The sequence below is a fragment of the Brachypodium distachyon genome, chromosome 2 (assembly GCF_000005505.3).
Source record: "Brachypodium distachyon strain Bd21 chromosome 2, Brachypodium_distachyon_v3.0, whole genome shotgun sequence".
Classification (NCBI taxonomy): Eukaryota; Viridiplantae; Streptophyta; class Magnoliopsida; order Poales; family Poaceae; genus Brachypodium; species Brachypodium distachyon.
The window spans coordinates 20,926,428-20,941,691 of record NC_016132.3 but is presented as its reverse complement, the minus strand read 5'-3'; the positions used below and the strand labels follow the sequence as shown (position 1 = coordinate 20,941,691).

Sequence of the window (15,264 nt, the reverse complement as noted above, 5' to 3'; positions counted from 1 at the left end):
TGGACAAATTTGAGTCACTTAATATGGGATGGAGGGTATGTGTGTTGCTGCAATCTTTTTTTTTGACAGCATGTGTGTTGCTCCAATCATGTAGGGCGTTTTTGTAGAATGTGTTTAAATGATTAGAGATTCCACTTTTCGTCTAATTTGTTTATTTAAGATCTAATGGTTATGATTTAAAGTTTTTTCACCAAACAAAGATTTTCGTATGATACAGTCCTTGTGTTCTATTTGGAACCAACAACGACGTGCATGCATGGCTCGAGTTGGAAAATGAATCCCTGGGCAATGTAGCTAGGTGGAACCTGCGTTTCTTTTCTTCCTCTTCAGCAACGGAGCGGGATCACGTTTTAAACACAAGGACGCAAACGCCATGAGATGGACGATTGGATGATTTCGATCGACGCGACGGAGAAGCAGCCAAGGTACACCGCCAAACTGTCCCAAAGGCTGGTGCCTTTTCTGGCCCGCGTCTTTCGATCGGTTGGTGAATCCTAGGATCAACTTGGAGTTGGAGCCTCAACATGTCGGCCTAGAATTAGCTCCCTCGCCTTCAGATCTCCAGTGCTGGCACAGAACCAGAGCAGCCTCGTGAGAGCAGCAGGGCAACCAACAGCAGATTCCTAGGAGTAGCACAACTCGGGCTCGGAGGAGGAGGAGGCAGGCAAGCACTTTTCGGTAGTGCAGCGCATCAGTACGTAGGTTCATTGCTACTCCTATGGAGTAGAGTACTACATTTGGCAAAAAGAAAATCGACACAACTTCTTCAGCCTATCTAGCTTTTGCAAGGAGCAGCAATTTTGCGCCGGTGAAGGAAACGTCTGAGCAGCGAGGTCACTCGGAAGCCCATAGTTGTCCGTGGATTTTAGGAAGTTGCGGGGGTGAAGCAGAAGCCGTTTTCTGCGACCCACTGCGCAGAACCGTGCTAGGTGATGCTGGGCTTTCGTTGGGTCCGAGCCCGTTACAACGCTGGGACTTGGGATAGGGCCGTTTCCCGATATAGGCCCGTCACAGTTCGAAGCAAGGCTAAAAATTGTCGGTCCAGTACTCCCGTCCAACTGCGAAGGGCTTTCGGAGAAAAATCGCTAAATTAGCATTGTTATTATGTCCCGCGGCTGAGATTGAGCTAATTTTACCCAAGGGTGAAACACAACATGGCAAGAATAAGATTACATGGTCCACGAGAAGAAGTGTTCAAAAAACGGAAAGATAGATGATCGCTGACCAAGTTGTGCAGAAACTGGAATGGCGTTGATCGCGAACTCGCGTCAGTCAGACACCAGGCGGGGCCTAGCTACTGAATACGGCCCCGGACGGTCGGTTGCAGCTACCTGACGTCACTGCTTTGCTATCTTCGCTTCCTCCCGTACCGTTCCATACCTGGCTGCAACCAAAGCCTCTGTCTGCCTTGTTTTGCTATACAAACGACAGAACAATCATCATACAAAATGATTACACAGTAATCCTTTCTTGGGAAACAATTAAGACCGATCTTTTGGAGACGCACTGAGCTATCTCTCTCTTCCAGATGCTGGCATATAGTTGCAGTATCATTTTCCACACGAATTGCTCTAGGCAAAGAGCAAAGCCCTCGCTTTATTTTATTTGAGATTTATTTTGTACTGAAACAGTAGGTGGACCCTGACCTGACACGCTCTAGCTCGCATCGCCTCTCGTAGTTGCAGCCTCCGAAGGGTTGGGTGACGGCAGACCAAGGAGGAAAATAAAGGGAATCAGCTCGGGCCGGGCTCGTAGTTAAACTCGATCTTATCCAGCCACATTGCCCGAAAAAGCCCTTCGCTAATCCTGTAATCCCGTGAGCGCCGAACCGGAACCAGCGGCCGCATCTCGTCTTTCGTCTCGTCTCGGGGTAAAAAAAGGAGGCTTTTCTTTCACCCTCGCCGCCGCGGCGCCTCCTCCACCTCCACCTCCGCAGGGAAGAAGGTCGCTCACGCAAACGGAACGAAGAGAAACGAAGAAGAAGAAGAGGAGACACCGCGCGAAAACGAATCTCGTGCTCGTCGTCTCCCGCGGCGCCTCGCCCGCCCGGATCCCACCTCCCATGCGCACGGCGCCGCCGCCGCCATGAGCCTCGCCTCTCTCGCCCGCGTCGTCGGCCGGTCCGCGCGCTCCTCCCGGCCGCGCCAGGCAAGCCTCCATCTCCTCCCTGCCCCGTCCGTCCGTAGCGTGGGCCGAGGCGGAGGTCTGACCTTTTTTTTTTTCTTTTCGACCTGCTGTTTTGTTAGGGTTTCTCGCTCGGGGGGCTCAGTGGGCTCCGGGCGCCGACCGCGCCGCCGCTCCCGCCGGTCCATGGCGGGGATGTGGGAGCACTGGGGCTCCTCCGCGGGTACATGACGGCGTCGCTGGGGAGGCCCGCCGTGGGGAAGGCCTCGGATTGGAGGTACCTCCTCGCGAGCCCGCAGTTCCGTAGGCTCTTCTGCAGCGGCTCTAAGAAGAGTAAGTGTCGTGCGCCTTTCTTTTTTTTGGTGAGTTTGGGTGGCTTCTGACGCTAATAGATGTGTCCTTTTTTTTGTGTGTGCTCTCAGATTACGAGAATTACTACCCGAATGGGAAGAAGGGGGCGCCTAAAGGGGATGGCAGCAATAAGGATTCTAAGCGTAAGTTGCTGCCTTTCTCATGTGCATCTCTTGTTTTGTTTAGGATGGTGATTTAGTTGTGAATTCAGTATATGTTTTAACTTTTGATACAGTAGTATGCTTAGTGAATGTGTTTGGCTGATAAGATGAACAACTTTCTCGCAAAAAAAGAAGAAGATGAACAACCATATATGTGATTTTTCCTTGGCCTATAAGTGCCTGGTCAGTTGATGTAACAATGGAATCCTAGTAGTTTGTAACTGAAAATAGATGATTGTGGATAACCATGCCAGATTTTAGTTTGATATGATAGTTCTAAGCGCCCCCCTAGTTTATGTGTGATGAAACTGGAATTCTGTGATATGCAGAGGATTCCAATACAGATGATCAGTGGAATTTCCAGGACGCTTTTGGAAAGCAACTGCAGAATTTCCTGGCACCCCTATTGCTTCTTGGCCTCATGCTCTCATCTTTATCTTCTAGCTCATCAGACCAAAAGGAGGTAATTTTCATCCCCTTTCTGGGAAATTGACTATCAATGGGAGCGTTTTTTATTTTTCATCACTATGTTTACTCTGTTGCAAATAATTCTGCAGGTTTTTGTTTTTATTGTGTTATGTTGTGAAAATACATTTCCTTGGTTTGTTGAATTCCTGAATCATTAGTGTATCCTGAAAATTTCAGAATCATAAGAAAACTGTATCACTACCATGAGGATCATACAAGCTGTACTTACCTGTTACCCTTGTCACCTGTAATCAGAGTTTGAAGATTAGTTAAGCAGCATTCAGTAACTGATACAGGCAGCATCCAATAACCGATACAAGCAGCATCAACACCAAGAGGACTTCTCAAGATAATATACCTGCCATAGATGTTTGAGTAATGTTATTTGCTGACACCAGACAGCAAATTGTGATCAATATTCTTACATTTGAATTTCATTGCTAATTCTATCTTAAGATTTGTTTAGTTTTGGATGAACTCTATCTGGTATCATTTTATGGTTGCATGCTTGTTTACTTTCTATGTATGGTAGGAGCATATTTTATAGTTTAATGGCCATGAGAAGTTCTTATGCTTCTAATTTCTTCATCTTCAGATAAGCTTCCAAGAATTCAAGAACAAGTTACTAGAACCTGGCTTAGTTGACCGGATTGTTGTTTCAAATAAATCAGTGGCGAAGGTCTATGTCAGGAGTGTACCACAAACGAACAACCAAAGCCAAAGTACTGATACACATATTATCACCAGTGATGCTCCAGGCAGGCAGGCTCCAAGCAAATACAAGTATTTCTTCAACATTGGAAGTGTTGATTCCTTTGAAGAAAAGTTAGAGGAAGCCCAGGAAACTTTGGGTATAGATTCACATGATCATGTTCCAGTAACTTATGTTACTGAGGTAAATTGGTTCCAAGAGGTGATGAGATTTGCCCCAACAGCCTTTCTTGTTGGACTACTATATTTCATGGGGAAAAGGATGCAGAGTGGATTTAATATTGGAGGTGGTCCTGGGAAGGGTAGCCGTGGTATTTTCAACATTGGAAAAGCAACAGTGACAAAGATGGACAAAAATTCCAAAAATAAGGTTAGTTACTTCTTTTCCTGTGTCAAGTTTTTTTTTATCTTTCCTTTTGGTACTACTTAAAAGGAGGAAATCAAAATATCTGAGTAGTTCCCCATTGTTTAGTTTTACAGTCGCTTTATCTTGGTTTATGAGTTATTCTCTGCATCTCCTTAACAACACCTGCTTTTCTGTTGGTCCAGGTGTTTTTTAAGGATGTAGCTGGCTGTGATGAAGCTAAACAAGAAATAATGGAGTTTGTACATTTCCTTAAGAATCCCAAGAAGTATGAAGAGTTGGGAGCTAAGATACCCAAAGGTGCTCTGCTTGTGGGTCCTCCTGGAACTGGAAAGACTCTACTTGCTAAAGCTACAGCTGGGGAGTCTGGTGTGCCCTTCATGTCCATTTCTGGTTCCGATTTCATGGAAATGTTTGTAGGTGTTGGACCATCCAGGGTAAGAAACTTATTCCAAGAAGCTCGGCAGTGTGCACCCAGCATTGTATTTATTGATGAGATCGATGCAATTGGTCGTGCGAGAGGTCGTGGAGGTTTTTCTGGTTCAAATGACGAGCGCGAGAGTACTTTGAATCAGCTGCTTGTAGAGATGGATGGATTCGGTACAACTGCTGGTGTTGTTGTTCTTGCTGGTACAAATAGACCAGACATTCTTGATAAGGCATTGTTAAGGCCCGGAAGGTTCGATCGCCAGATAACAATTGACAAGCCAGATATTAAGGGTCGTGATCAGATATTCCGCATATATCTTACAAAGCTTAAACTGGATAATGAACCAACATTTTATTCGCAAAGGCTAGCTGCTTTGACACCTGGGTTTGCTGGAGCCGACATTGCCAATGTTTGTAATGAAGCTGCTTTGATTGCTGCAAGAACAGATGAAACTAAGATTACAATGCAGCATTTTGAGTCTGCGATTGATAGAATCATAGGTGGTTTAGAGAAGAAAAACAAGGTATTGTGAACATGTGCCAATTTGTTTAATTTCGTTCCAAAGGGCATCATCTGTGGATCCATTGCAACAAACTAAGTCAAAGCTAGACAGTTTGTTACTCCTAATAGGCTAATACTATTGTAAACTGACATCTAACCTACGAAAAGCTAATACGTGCATGATTGACACATTTTTTGTAGTGAGAATTTACACAGTATACTTTGTCATTTTTATAATGCTTTCATATGAGCAGATATGATGCTCTCTTTTTATAGGGTTTATGTTGACTGGGCACAGACAATTGAAAAGTTTGTGGGCCATGAAAGAAAACCAGGAAACAAAAATAGTAGCTCCATTAAGTGCTTTTTTTTGGGCTGACCTCGATTAACTTCAGGAAATACAAGAGATTGTTGCTTGTGTGGGTAGTCATAGATAAATGTTTTGGATGGAGAATAAGATATGAAAGGGCCAGAGAGAGACATCAGCATTAAATCTTCAATTCTGCATGCATGTGTCGTGCTTTATACTCCATTTTGCAACAAAGTGGATCACTAGTGTATTATTAATTGGCAGATTATTTGTTGTACGCTTGCCACAGGAATGCCCTAGCTATAATTATTTATAGTTTGTTTAATAATAGTTCAATATAAATCTCTATTGCCAGTGATACAGCTTGCATAGAAATTAACTAGGCAGTTTTGTTTTTATACTATGTCATGATGCAACGTGTTCTGTTCATGTACTAGGTACTCCATTTTTCTTCGTATGTATATTCGAGCCTCTGATCATGTCAATTTTATTGCAGGTCATAAGCAAACTGGAGCGTCGCACTGTTGCTTACCATGAATCTGGCCATGCTGTTGCTGGATGGTTTTTAGAACATGCAGAGCCTCTTCTGAAAGTTACAATTGTTCCACGTGGAACAGCTGCTTTAGGCTTTGCACAGTATGTGCCGAATGAAAATCTGTTAATGACAAAAGAGCAGCTTTTCGACATGACGTGCATGACATTAGGTGGCCGAGCTGCAGAGGAGGTACATCCTTTTTTGAAACATATTCTTAGGGTGTCGGGGCAGTGGGGTTTTACTAGGATAAATACAGAGACATCTTACCTTTCAAAATAATAAGGAAACACAACCTTCTGGCTTGCTGCATTTGACAAGATCACAAGACAGTAATTATTGTTCACTTGGTTAATCTACCATCACTTACATTATTGATATTGGTGAATATGAGCAATGTTACCACAATTTGGTGGTGCACTCTCTTGGTCTTGGCAAATCAGGATACTTTACTGCGTAGGACTCTTGGGTGCTTTCATATCCAATGAGAATGAATCCAATCCGGGAAGGCAAATTTATGTTTGTGTCTATTTATACTACCAACTATTTCAGCAGTTTGTTTACATAGTATTTCCATCTGTCATCATGGTATATTGACATCTGTTTTACTTGCTCTGCTGACGTTGCATCTCTTTACCAGTGTTGAGGATTGTTTCTAAATCTGCACATGTAATCTAAAGTTATTCCTAGTTACTGCCAACCACATGTTTGTATGCAAAAACTCAATATCCCCTTTCTTAAGCCAATGGACAAAAGAAATAATCAATATCCACCTTATATTGTCTTGTGTTTTATCCATTTATTATTGTTATTTTATCCATGGATGAGCTATGAAATCATTTGCAATATTGCTGATGGAAATAAACTGAACGGAAATGTGGTATTTGTGCTTTATTTCAGGTTTTGATTGGAAGAATCTCGACTGGTGCTCAGAATGATCTGGAGAAAGTTACAAAAATGACCTATGCGCAGGTTGCTGTATATGGTTTCAGCGAGAAGGTTGGTCTTCTATCTTTCCCTCAGAGGGAGGATGGTTTCGAAATGAACAAGCCTTACAGCAACCAGACAGCATCTATCATCGATGAAGAGGTGAGGGATTGGGTCAGCAAGGCGTACAAAAAAACTGTTGAACTGGTAACGGAGCACAAGGAACAAGTAGCCCAAATAGCAGAATTGCTGCTCGAGAAGGAAGTCCTCCACCAGGATGATTTAATGAGGGTATTAGGAGAACGTCCATTCAAGGCAGTCGAACTAACAAACTACGACCTCTTCAAGCAGGGGTTCCAGGATGAAGATGGCAAGAGCCCAGAGGCGGCGAAGAATGCCGAAGTGCCTGACGATGATGGATCACCTGTGCTTCCTGACGTCGTTGTGCCAACGTGAACTCCGCGCTAAATTTTACAGCTGTACAGCGCACGTTCATCCGATAGATTCTTGCTTTGTTGTTGCAGCATAAGAAAAACTGTATAAAATCGGCGCCCTCAGTCCAATCACGCCGGTGCTGGAGGGATGCGGTAGGCTTTCCACAGCTGGCGTGACCCTGTTGTTCCATCCAGTGAGCTTGGTTGAGGTTCGTGCCTTGAGCTTGTTAGTGGTATCACCAAACGTTTTGACGAATCCTGTATCTCCTATATGATTTTATCAAAGATTTCGTCTACTGAAGAGACGGTGTACAAGAGTCTGAACCTTGTGGTGTGACGCTCTGCCTTGTGTCAAACCAGTCGGATTTTTTTTTGTGGGAATTCTAGAAGGTTTGTTCTTCGCCGGAACTAAAAATGACCTATTCCACTTCTCCGAAATGAAATGCTGTGTTTGGGCCTTTGGGGTCTTAGCCATGTACTGTACTGATGATTTACTGGTGGATCAGCTAGTATACATTGAGCAACAAAACCTATGTCCAAATCAGTGCAAGGTACTAATACGGAAATTCTTTTGATCAGGGTTCCTAACCGTAGCATCTGGCCACTTTGTTCGACGTGGGTTTCCACCCGCCGCTCGCCAGTCTACAAGACCTCTATCGAATGCAATTGCTACCAAACGAAAAAAGACAGATTTTCTCGAATGCAATTGCTACCAAACGAAAAATAGACAGGAGAAGACAGAAGAGGACCGAGATACACATACGAAATTAATGCAACGACTGACGAGCAACAGATGCCATCTGAATCTGATTAGATGCACGTTGCAATCTATGTTCCACATCCATCCACTCCATGCACGCAATGACTGACAGGCAAGGAAAAGCTGGAAAGGAGCTCAGCCAAGCCAAGCGACCGCCAGGCCCGGGGCTGTTGGTTCAGGCATCCCTCTCGGCGCCCGTGGGAAGCTTGGAGGAGGAAAGGCCACGACCAAACTCCAAAGTACCCCACAGGATATATCTCCGCTCAGAATTTCAGAATGTTTGTCTGCAGCACACACAGGACTGAAGGCTCGGTGTAAGTTAAGCTAGTGGTTAGGGCAACTCCAGCGGAGAGACCCATTTGGACATTATCAGTCCGTTTGGAAACGGACAAAACGCGCCCCCAGCGGAGCGACACATTTCAGCTCGAGTCCGGATTTCGGTCCGCCGCGACCCATTTCCATCCCAAATTTGAGTTGGAAATGGGCCGGGGCGGATAGCACATTTGCACCTTTTTTCTCCCATGTCCTGCATGTCTATGACCAGTAAAGCGGATGAAATGGGTGGCTTCGTTTGGGGACACTAGTAGATCCAAACGAACAAAGTCCTTTGGACTGTCCGGACCGCAACCATACGGACCAAAACGATCACAAAACGGAAAAAAAGGGTCTTTCCGCTAGAGTTGCCCTTGGCTGCACGGGGCCAGCAACAGATCATGTCTCTCGTGTCAACAAGTTGTTCTTTTGATTTTGCTTGCACAGTCGCTTGACAAGTAAGTGTCGATGGGGGGTAGGAGGCTGCTGGTTAGACCTTAGCAAGGAGAAAAAGCTTGGACCTGAATTGGAGAGGATGCTTGAGCACTCGCCGTCACTACTCTTGTCTATCTGAGCTTTAGTTCTCCTTCTCCTCTCCCCTAGCTAGCTCGCAAAAAGGGAGGACTCATTCGTTCAACCACTGTTGATTAACACACACATGCACTTTTTCATGGGGTTAGGTGCAGGGGGTACTAGCTAAGCACTAAAGGATCTGTTAAAACTTCACTGTCAATTGATCAATACACACGTACGTACCGGTACCACCGTTTTTTTACAAGTCAATTCGCAGTGTAATACTGAACCTGATCACTGGCATGTGCCATCCAAATTTAGAAAAAGGATCCGTACCGCTTATGTCTTTCAGAAATGAATGAGGAGGAATTAATCGCTACATTCTCTTGTCCTTATACTACAGTGTTGAGTTCTTCTTTCGGGAGGAATATAATACAGTACCGTGTTGAGTTATGCCATAATTGGCTGCATGCATGCTTGCAGCAGGGAAGCAATCTAACAACGGTGCGTGCTAACCAAGGCAGGGTCGAAGAGACTTGAACAACAGGGCAATATTGAACAGTAGAGAGCAGGTTGACTTTAATTTGTCCACACTCCAAAGCTACAAGTCCATCCAGCCAGCCAAACCAGTCCCCCCGGCCCGGCCGGTGCAGCGACGACGTCGAGGCGAACAGCGCGCGTGCACGCTCGTCATCTCATCACAATCCGACACACGCGCTCCGGCTGGACACCAAACGAAAGTAACTGAACAGAAGAGAAAACCAAAAGCCAAAACCCTTTGCAAGGCTTGCATTCTTGCTTTGGCCCCACGTAGTACGTACTCAGCCGATCGACCGGCTGTCTCGTGTATAAATAGAGGACTGGAACGCCACCATTGAAATCACCAAGCAGAGCAAAGAGCTCCATTTAGCAAACGAGAAAGAGATCGGGAAGGAAGGGAGAGCAAGCAATGGCCGTTTCCTCATCTCTTCTCTGTCTCCTCTTCGCGGCGCTGACGGCGACGCTGGTGGGAGCCCAGGCCGTCACAAGGAAATACCAATTCGATGTAAGTGCCGCCGGCCCATGTTTATATATCCTGCATATATGAAACGCATGTTGCATGTGTATTAAGTTGTGACAATTTAATGGCAGGTGCAAATGACGAGCGTGACGAGGCTGTGCAGCACGAAGAGCATCGTGACGGTGAACGGGCAGTACCCGGGGCCCACGCTGTTCGCGAGGGAGGGCGACCACGTGGAGGTCAACGTGGTCAACAACTCCCCCTACAACATGACCATCCACTGGCATGGCGTGCGTCAGCTCCGTAGCGGGTGGTACGACGGGCCGGCCTACATCACGCAGTGCCCGATCCAGCCCGGGCAGAGCTACGTGTATCGGTTCACCATCACCGGGCAGCGGGGCACGCTGTGGTGGCACGCGCACGTGTCGTGGCTCCGCGCCACCGTGCATGGGCCCATCGTCATCCTCCCGCCCCTCGGCGTCCCCTACCCGTTCTCCCCCGTGCCGTACAAGGAGGTGCCTCTCATGTTCGGCGAGTGGTGGAAGAATGACACGGAGGCAGTGATCGCCCAAGCGCTCCAGACTGGCGGGGGACCTAACATCTCCGACGCCTTCACAATGAACGGCCTTCCTGGCCCGCTCTACAATGTCTGCTCCTCAGCGAAAGGCGAAACTTTCAAGCTCAAGGTGGAGCCTGGGAAGACGTACATGCTCCGGCTCATCAACGCTGCGCTCAACGACGAGCTCTTCTTCGCCGTGGCCAACCACACGCTCACCGTTGTCGACGTTGACGCGCTCTACGTCAAGCCCTTCGCTGTCGAGAGCCTCGTCATTGCGCCGGGCCAGACCAGCAACGTCCTCCTCACCGCTAATAATAACCCCAACGCCAGGTACTACATGCTAGCCCGGCCTTACACCAATACCCAGGGCACCTTCGACAACACCACCGTCGCCGGCATCCTCGAGTACGAAGACACGAGCAACGGCAAGGCTCCTAGTACTAGCAGCCTCCCCATCTTGAGGCCGACCTTGCCGGAGATCAACGACACGAGCGTCGTCTCCAACTACACTGCAAAGCTACGCAGCCTGGCTAGCGCCGAGTACCCGGCATCCGTGCCACAACAAGTGGACCGGGAATTCTTCTTCACCGTCGGGCTCGGTACCCACCCATGCCAGAGCCTGATCAACGGCACGTGCCAGGGCCCGAACAACACCCGGTTCGCGGCGTCCATCAACAACATCTCCTTCGTGCTGCCCACGACAGCCCTGCTACAGTCGCACTACACGGGCATGTCCAACGGCGTGTACGCGTCCAACTTCCCATTCTACCCGCTGCGGCCGTGGAACTACACTGGCACTCCGCCGAACAACACGAACGTGATGAACGGGACGAAGGCGTTGGTGCTACCGTTTGGTGTCGCCGTGGAGCTGGTGATGCAGGACACGAGCATCCTTGGTGCCGAGAGCCACCCGCTGCACCTGCATGGGTTCAACTTTTTCGTCGTCGGCCAAGGGTTTGGAAACTACAACCCATCCAGCGACCCGGCCAAGTTTAACCTCGTCGACCCCGTCGAGCGCAACACCGTTGGTGTCCCCGCCGGCGGGTGGGTCGCCATCCGCTTCCGCGCTGACAACCCAGGTGATACGTCTTTTAGTGCATCAATCATGCATGAATTGCGAATAATCGTCATTAATGTACTTACGGAAGTTAAATGAAGCTGATTGCTGATATTTATGCATTTTGTGTCATGCAGGTGTGTGGTTCATGCATTGCCACTTGGAGGTGCACATGAGCTGGGGACTGAAGATGGCGTGGGTGGTGCTGGACGGCGCCCGTCCGGACCAGAAGCTCCCGCCTCCGCCGGCGGATCTCCCCAAATGCTAGACATGAAACTCAACACCGGCCGGCCAGCTGGTGGTTGTCAAGATCAAGATTATCGCCTTACTGGTTCCTTGATTACTTCGGCTTCAAAATCTGCATCCGTAACCTTTTGCTGCTTAATTTGATCGTTCGTTTGCCCATGTGTCTTTTTTTCTTCTCCTTACTAATTGATTACTAAGGCGATTGGCCGTGTTAAGCTATCCAGCTTAGCTAGCTAGCTGTGTTTGGTGTGGCAGTTTATTTCCTCGACGTTGTGAGGAATTTTCTTAAATTTGCGGGGCTGGCTTCTTGTAACTGAAAGCTCGTGTCTCTGTGTCACTGTGTGCCTTTTTTTTACTATCTTGTACTATGCGTCCGCAACGTATTGCGTAACAATTAATAAAGCGTAGGTGGGATTGCTTTCTGTCTGAAAAATATCCTCCACATTTCTTTGATTATTATTAATTTTGTTTAATTTTTTAAAGGAGGAATGCCCCCGCCTCTGCATCGATCGATGCACACAGTCATATATTATTAAAGTCATCTAACATCCAAAATCATCCAAAGTACAAATAGCCGGTTACCAAATTTCTGGGAATGTCAACCTCCTTTTCGAAAAAAAAAAATTAGCTATCTTCGTGAAGGTTTTGGGTGGCGGCTGATTATACGTTAATCCGGTCTTAATGAGAAATCTTGCTCAGATGATAAACCGACGCATGCCACACTTGCCATGCGCTGCACGATCGGTTGAAGCATCTCTTTCGCCGTTGGATCATGCTTGGAGGAGGAAAAGCGCGAGAGACCACGACACGGCTAAATTGGCACACAGGTAAACCGAAAACCACCACAACATGCAAGTACTAGCAGGTATACAAAAGTACAAACCCTTTTCGCTTAATTCCATTCCATGCATTGCATGCGCTGCGCCCACGAGAAGCCAACATCTGCATGCATGCATGCATGCACGTATAGTGGAACACACGCTTAATCTCGGAATGCAAAAGAAACGACACCAGCTTTTGCGTGGTCGACATGGACAGTTCACTCGCCGCAAGTCGATAAGACAATGATAAGTGAATTTATATCTCCTTTCCGGTTCTTTTTGTTTCCCCGATTACGTACTCTTGCCGTCCAAGCTAGGATTCTTTCGATGGTTATCGATCGCCAGGCGTGCGCTGCTTTAATATATTTTGGAGAGCCCGAGAGGAGGATGACGTGGACTCATGGAGTAGATCAGTAAAAGGGCACCTGAATGTTGGCCTCAATGTGATGCAAGATCAGTACCACCGGCTAGCTCGACACTGTTTGGGAAAAGGTTAGCAGCGGCGGTCCGAATTACACACCGGTGGCGGTAACGCGGACCGTCACTAAGCCTGCGCCACCGGTGCTAGCCAGCACCGTGGCGGTTTGTACAACCGCCGCTGGTAATCCGTAAGGAGTTTCAGAAAGTGTACCGGTGGCCGTGAAAAGGACAGCCACTGTTACATTACAGCGGCGGTGCTTACCCACCGCCACTGGTAGTATATCAGTGGCCGTGATGCCTCACCGCCACTGGTATGCTTTCGTGGCACCAGTGGCGGTTCTCTGTCACCGCCACTGGTACTGCACCAGTGGCGGTGGGACGCAACCGCCACTGTACTCTACCAGTGGCGGTAAAAAATATTTTTTTATATTAGAATATTCCTGTAGCATTGAACATCAATATATCATAGTACAATATATATATATATATATATATATATATATATATATATATATATATATATATATATATATATATATATATATATATATATATATATATAACACCATCCGTTCACAAAACTTATTACAAAAACACAGATATTCAATATTTAACATTGTACATCAAAGTTTCAATACATCGGCACAACCCCACCTTCATAAAAATCATCGTTTTCATTCAGGACCTCTTTGTTGAGAATGGTGGCTATCTCCCTCTGAATATCGAACACAAGAACAGCTGGGTTGTGTCCATATTCTGATTCCGTCTTGAAGTAATCCACCATCTGCTTGTAGGTCATCTTCGTCTTGGGCTTGAAATTGGTGATCCAATTGCGGATGATGTACGCGCAGTGGTATCCATAGAAGACTGTACCTTGCGGCTGTTGTATGCATGGGAAGTTTCTGTGATGGGTTATTTTCTTCCCGCCGTAGCTTGGCAACTCATATTCAGTCACCGCCTTTTTCCACGCTGTTCCGACGGCTTTGAAGTCGCGCTGCTCGTAGCCTTTCTTCCGTCGGAGTGGATTAAGATACGTCACTGACCCTTCTTCGAAAGAGAAGGTCACCACCACCCAATGTTCGCTGTTTGCAAAAAGAACATATATTTATAACCGAAAAGAAAACAACTTAGTGGAACGAGAAAGAAAGCAATTAATGGTCGTGAGAACAACTTACTCTAAATGGTAGAGTGTAAGAACATAAAGGCGTTGCTTGTGCATTGCGAAGAACTTAGATAGGTATGAAATTGCCTTCACTCTCGAACCCCGTTTCCATTCTTCTAGACCGATGGTTGCTTTGCTGAACAGGACATGATCGGCGATGGCAACATGTGGTTCTTTCAGGCGGAAGGACTCCGTTGTGAAGTATACACACCAGAGTCTTAACATGTTGTTGTCTAAGCACTTTTGGTTGAAGACATGAAACAACTCAAGGAAGTCCACGCCGAAGGTAAATTCCTTTGTCTGCAGGTCCCCTGTTTAAGCATCGTAGAAGCCATAATACTCTGGCACCTTCACATTCATCTATTGACCATGTTGTGCAGAATTAGCTGATGATGCCATGTAGTAGCCATGTAGCTCTTGCATCTCTCGCGGCAGGCTCCTTAGGTCCTTAAGGTTGACCATCGATCGTCCAAGGTAGAACATCAGCACTTTTTCAAATTCCCTGGCCACGAAGTAGGCTCCGCCGACTAAATCACCAGCTAAGGGGGGGGGGGGGGGCTTCATATTCAAAATATTTGGCCGGTTTTCCCAATTCCCTTTGATTATTGGCGGATTGCTGGGTTGCTTGCCCGTTGAGTCCAACTCTTTACTTTTCGAGTCACTAGATCTCTTGCTGATTTTGGACCCCCTCTTATTGGTGCACCGGCGTTTCAAAAACTCGGCATCCTCTTGATCCTTGAAGGTCTGGAAGACCTGCTTGCCAGATGCGTACTCCAGCGCGCCCGCCACAGATTTTCGTGGCACGGGTGCAGGTCTTGGTGGTTGTGAGGGTTGGCTGTCTTTACGGTGGGGCGGCGACGGATTAGGCGGCGGCACATGAGCTTGTGCAGCGTCATCATTGCTGCAGTCTTGCGCTAGTTCGAAATTGAAGCCTCCTTGCCCTGACGTTGGTGAGTCCGGACATGCCGGCTTATTGGGGGATGGGCCAAGGGGCGATGGAGAGGGAAGTCGTCGAGCGGAAGCCGGTGGAGATGCTCCGGGACACGACGGAGAGGGAGAAGGTTGGGTAGCTAGGGAAACCAACCTCCTGGGCCACTGGAT

At 47.1% G+C, this 15,264-nt stretch overlaps 2 protein-coding genes across 2 annotated transcripts; both read left to right on the top strand.

Moving 5' to 3' along the window:
* The first annotated feature begins 1,784 nt into the window (after positions 1-1,784).
* Positions 1,785-7,694, top strand: LOC100844170 (ATP-dependent zinc metalloprotease FTSH 8, mitochondrial). The gene is made up of 8 exons (XM_003568265.4): positions 1,785-2,148; positions 2,247-2,457; positions 2,547-2,618; positions 2,966-3,099; positions 3,700-4,185; positions 4,365-5,132; positions 5,917-6,144; positions 6,853-7,694. The coding sequence occupies exons 1-8, from the start codon at positions 2,086-2,088 to the stop codon at positions 7,333-7,335; spliced, it is 2,445 nt and encodes an 814-aa protein (XP_003568313.1). The 5' UTR covers positions 1,785-2,085; the 3' UTR covers positions 7,336-7,694.
* Positions 7,695-9,768: 2,074 nt separating this feature from the next.
* LOC100843353 (laccase-13) lies at positions 9,769-12,193 on the top strand. The gene is made up of 3 exons (XM_003568262.4): positions 9,769-9,943; positions 10,030-11,536; positions 11,652-12,193. The coding sequence occupies exons 1-3, from the start codon at positions 9,848-9,850 to the stop codon at positions 11,780-11,782; spliced, it is 1,734 nt and encodes a 577-aa protein (XP_003568310.1). The 5' UTR covers positions 9,769-9,847; the 3' UTR covers positions 11,783-12,193.
* The last annotated feature ends 3,071 nt before the right edge of the window (positions 12,194-15,264 follow it).